This window comes from Lottia gigantea (genome assembly GCF_000327385.1).
Source record: "Lottia gigantea unplaced genomic scaffold LOTGIsca_42, whole genome shotgun sequence".
NCBI classification, from domain to species: Eukaryota; Metazoa; Mollusca; class Gastropoda; family Lottiidae; genus Lottia; species Lottia gigantea.
Genome location: NW_008709463.1, coordinates 1,519,419 through 1,524,670, shown reverse-complemented (window position 1 = coordinate 1,524,670; position 5,252 = coordinate 1,519,419). Strand labels below are relative to the sequence as shown.

The following is a 5,252-nucleotide window of genomic DNA, read 5'->3' as shown; positions in this document are numbered from 1 at the left end:
TAAAGGGATTGTAAACAGGTTTTTCTCTAAACATTCTATGCCTATCTTGGAAAATATATTTGCGAATTTCAAAAGTTGTGACAATATTAAACACTTTATAAGTTGATTATCACAAGTGAACAGTGATACCAGGTTCTTATTTCAAATCTGAAAAGAATCAGCTCTTACTTCTGGCAAATCAGTCTGTGTTCAATCTACAATTTAGCTCATTGGCCATCTACAATTTATCTATAGAAAATGTCAGCTCTGATCCTGGAAATGTTATTTTTTTGTATCCAGCTAACAATTGGGTCTCTTGATTGGTGAGTTTTGCACGTTCCAGATTTATGGAATCGACCGGAAATTCAATAAAACAAGTTTGATGTGTGCCGAAAAAATAGCAAGTGAAGATGGAATTCAAAATGGTGGAGAGAGGAATAGACATGAAAATTGAAGTGACATATCTGTTTCAGTACAGTTCAATGGAGACTAGAATAGAAACAGATGGAACCTGTTCAGGACTCACCAATCAAGCACAACCAATATTATAATATGTTGTTATTAGAAGATATTTGTTAATTAGTTAATGAATTCATCATGTCATTAAGTCTTAAAATCTTCATTTTTCTTTCTTTATAATAAAGTTTACTTGAATTATTACAGATCAGTTGTTTTTAATCAAATTACAACAACTTTCTTTACAATCTGACATTATGGGTCTTTTGTGATGTTTTGTTTTTGTTAAGTCTTTTTGACCATTCATACATAACACAGATTGTATAATGTAGTTATCCATGAAATGTTGTTCCACATAATTTATGGGACTTTTAAGCAATGAAGGCGGGGCCTATAGAGTTATGAATAAATTAGACAAGGTGAAAAATTGTTCGTTCTTGCAAAGCCATTTCTAATAATTTTGCCCCCAAGTATAATATCTCCATCAAAAAATAAATTCAAACCAAATTGTTTTAGGAAATAATTTATTGGATATATGTATTATATTCTGGATTTTAAATTTCTAGGAACATGCTCTTAATTAAGATAATTAATTATTCTAGCTAATTATGACTAAAGATTACAGACAAAATAATTAGAAATTAAAGCTATGGTTCCTTCAGAAAAAAAAAAGTCTTGGCTCTTTCCGCAGCAAAGCTTTCTTTTTAACTGAATTCTTAAAACAATACAACTTCAACGTTCCTTTTCAATGATTAAATAATTTTTTTGTAAATTTCAAGAGATATATTACTTTTCTCTGTATTTATACATCATAAATTAACATTTTATTTACAACATTTAGTATAAAAATCATTTATTCCTTGTCTAATCTATCATTCATTCATTTATTCGTTCACTTTCAACTAAAAACAATAACCAAAACACTGAAAATGCACAATGTTGTTGACAACTTTTGAACATTAACTTAAATTTTTATACAAAAATTCTAAATTCTGAGCAGAACCGCGACAAAAATTATACTAATACTGGGAAAAAAAATAACCAAACTTCAACAAAAATAACAAATTTACATCTTCACAATTACTTGGGAAAAATGGTTTTGATATATTGGAATTTTACATAATATCAATTCTGCCTTTCATACATATAATTAAAAAATCATTAATATTTCTATTACTAAAACAAATAATTTCTAAGGATACACAATTCAACCAAAAAGTAACGCAACAGTTTCGACTTTCAGCTCTTCCAGCTATTTCACAGACAAAAAAATTATCTGTTTCTTCATCCAAGACATATAACCATCATTGTATACAGAACACACACAAATAAACAAAAGAATACAAAGTTATGACTAACATGTTATTATTGCTATAAATGAACAATGTTTAGGGGGGTTGGGATTAGGGGGTATGTCTGTGGGGGGGTTGGGGGTGATTCATATCACAGATAATAATAATAATAATCTATCACTTATTATAACAAGATGATGTTGGATGATAAATGACTAACAATTCCACCATGTTTAAACAACAAAACCTTTTAGAATAACTTACAAATTATTGGCTCTTAAAGACAAAACAAATATTCTCATCAAGTTTGTTATTAAAACATGGATTTTACTAGATTTTTTCTTAACAGAAGAAACAAAATTAAGACAAATCTTTTTCAAAAGCCAAGAAAAAATCCAGTTTGATTTAAAATGAAATAAATGTTGATATGTACAAAATAATGATAATACAAAATTATGAAAAACTCTCTAATTTCAAACTGGCTTTGAAATATTAAATAACAAGTAATTACACACGCAACGAAGTTTCATGCTCGAGAGAGAAATGGTTTGGTACACCAGGCAAGATAAGAGAACTAAAGAAAAGCTGCCAAGATTCAAGTTTTTCTTACAGGGTTTCTGATTCTGTCTTAATTGCCAATGAGTTTGCCAGTCTTGTCCAACCAGTAAACTGCCAGTCTTGTCCATCCAGTAAACTAAGTTGCACATGTTCATGGAATGTTTCTACTTTTGAAGTTGTGAGAGTAATTTAAACAGGCTTATTAATATTAAATCATTAGCCTGTCATATAACTAATTAGCATATTTGAATATGTTAACCATACAGATTAGTTAAACATGACTGTACTAGTTATAAATTACTTAATAATTCAAGTAATAAATATATATACGTTTCTAGTCAAAATTTAGTAAGAGTTGGGTCTCTGTTTTCACTGGAAACATCTTGGATACACATAATATTCTCTCATATACACACAGTCTTTTATACCACACTACACAATATACGTTTAAATAGAAAAATAAATAGCACCTGAAAATATAAACACAATTCTAACATTAGAATAGACTCCATAATAATTTTACATCATTTGGTAGATGTTATATGAGCTAATTCTACCATTTTCTCAAGCACATTACAGTCACTCTCTGCCAGTTATTGTATTGAGTTTAATGTATCAAGAAAAATGGCAATTCATATGAAAGTATGTTCATTTCTTTTCTCAATACTGTTCTATACCCTCTTAGGAATTTTTTTTATACAAGGATAGCAAAAAATCATAGCCCTACCCACCTACCTTTTTCAATCTTCCTGAGTATTATCTTCTTCAATTGTGGGCAAGTCAGTTTCCCCATCATAGCTTGGTCGAGATCGTATTTTAAAAAATAAACTATTAGAGATACGTTGAGATTTAGGAATTGGTTCTGGTATTGATATCTCAGCTTGTTTTACTACTTGTTGGCACTCAAACATCTCAGAATCTGTTATCTATCAAGAAAATACAAAATATATAACACATTGTAAATAGGTTTTCTAAACTTATTATGTGTGTTTTTGAGAACACTGATAGCATCGATATTCAATCAGACGTCTGTGATTCCTGCATTTCAACTAAAACTATGTGTTTTATGAGGTCACTATCACAAAGGGTTTAATATGGCAGCTATCGCGACAGTGATGTCATAAAATGCTTAGTTTTAATGGAATTCTTAATCTTAAGTTACAGGAAAGCAGCAATATGGTGTTTGAATTGAAGGAAAAACAGTATTGTATTGCACCCAAATGAAAATCATATTGTATAGAGTGACCCTGTCTTGGAAATTGCATGAGCTTTTAGAGAAATCTTTCAAAATAACTGTACTTACTGCACAAATAGATTGTAATTTGAATATAAAAGCTGACATGGTAGAATCTAGTAGATCATTATCTTGTAAATATTGATATAAAATACATAGAGCTACACTGGACGGCTGAAAATATATAAAAAAAAATATTTTGATATGAAATTTGTAATATGTAATAACTGGATCATATTACATAGCTTTTAAAGTTTTCTTATTAAGAAATAACTCTTTTTTTAACAATTGTTAATCAATAATTTAGCATTCCTCCTGATTAATATGAAACAGAACAAATCGCCTACCTTAAAAAATAGACTGAAGCCAAATCGTAAATATTTTTCAGCAATATCCACCATTTTCTCTACAGAACACAGCACCCCAACCCCAGGGTAGTTGTCTTGTAATATCTCTAGAAAATGGTTGATAAAGGTGAGATATGTAGTAAGAGGAAGTGTCCAGCCTAACTTCTGTAATATCACACTCTCCATCCTACACAAATCAGATAACTTCCAACGGTTTCCATGGAGCTTACATAAACCATTACCAGATGGTAAATTCTGAAAACAAAAAAAAAACAGAATCATAAAACTTGTGAAAATATGAAATTTGATACAGTCTAACTTTTGTCCATTTTGTCCAAACCACATCCCCATTCGTAGTCCTGTTCCTGTGCTTCTGTAACCTTGTTATTAGTACAAAGTTACAACCTTTACTCCCCCATTTGTCTGGAGACTATGTCAAAACCTGTATTTCTGTCTAACCTAGACTGAACTGAATATCTTTTTTATAATAAAACTTTCTCACCTCCTCTTCTTCATGTATTTTAGTTGAAATAAAATAACAAGCAGCAGCCACACAGGATAAATGTTGTTGTTTTACCTTGAAATATAAAAAAAATCAATTATCTCCCTTTGACCACAGTCAACTCAACAAACCACCCAGTTTTTTTTTTTAATAAAGTAATTTCATTCCTAAAAAGTTGAGAATAAATCAATTAAAAGGTTTTAATCAAGAGAAAAGTTTACACAATCAAATTAAAATACATCCTGAAAAGTTTTCCTTACTAAAGGTGGCCCTCACATCGTAGTGATGACCAGTTGTGTATATGGTTGTGAATAATGAAAGTGGTCATGAGTTCTGAACATAACTCACAACTCAGCTGTGTACAAAACTTGACAGCTTTTCATATTCACAACCATACACAACTGGTGATCACAGATGACTCCAAACTTATAATAATCTAAGCCAATTAAATAACATTGAAATAAAGTAATCACCTTAATTGTAGCTAGAAATTTGTCCAGAATACCAACAGAGAGAGCGAATGTGTCTGGAGCTCCATCATAGAAGACATGTAAACATCTTATACTGGATACAGCTAATACTCTAGATTGGTGGAAACCCTCAGGCAGACGACTTATCCTCTACAGAAAATAGATAAAAATATTGAAATTAAGATCTCACTTGCATTATTACTAAGAGCTAAAGCACCAAGTGAAATTTAAAAATTTAACATGCTACTGATGTTTATTGTAGAATTGAAAGTATGGTCTGTTTGATAACGCACATTTTTATGTAGCCCACAATTTATTTTCAAACCGATCAAATGATAAGAAATAATTAACTTCTTAATGGCTAGTTATAGCCTACTTAATAATGTAGGCTTCTTGGCATCGAAAAGGGGAAAA

General features: G+C 30.2%; 1 protein-coding gene across 1 annotated transcript; it reads right to left on the bottom strand.

Annotated features, from left to right (window-relative positions):
• Nucleotides 1–3,950: 3,950 nt before the first annotated feature.
• Nucleotides 3,951–4,952, bottom strand: LOTGIDRAFT_56833 (hypothetical protein; the record flags this gene model as incomplete). Its single annotated transcript, XM_009060337.1, has 3 exons — nt 3,951–4,121; nt 4,369–4,443; nt 4,842–4,952. Coding segments are annotated over 3 exons (357 nt in total), but the record flags the coding sequence as incomplete, so codon positions are not given.
• Between the last annotated feature and the right edge of the window lie 300 nt (nt 4,953–5,252).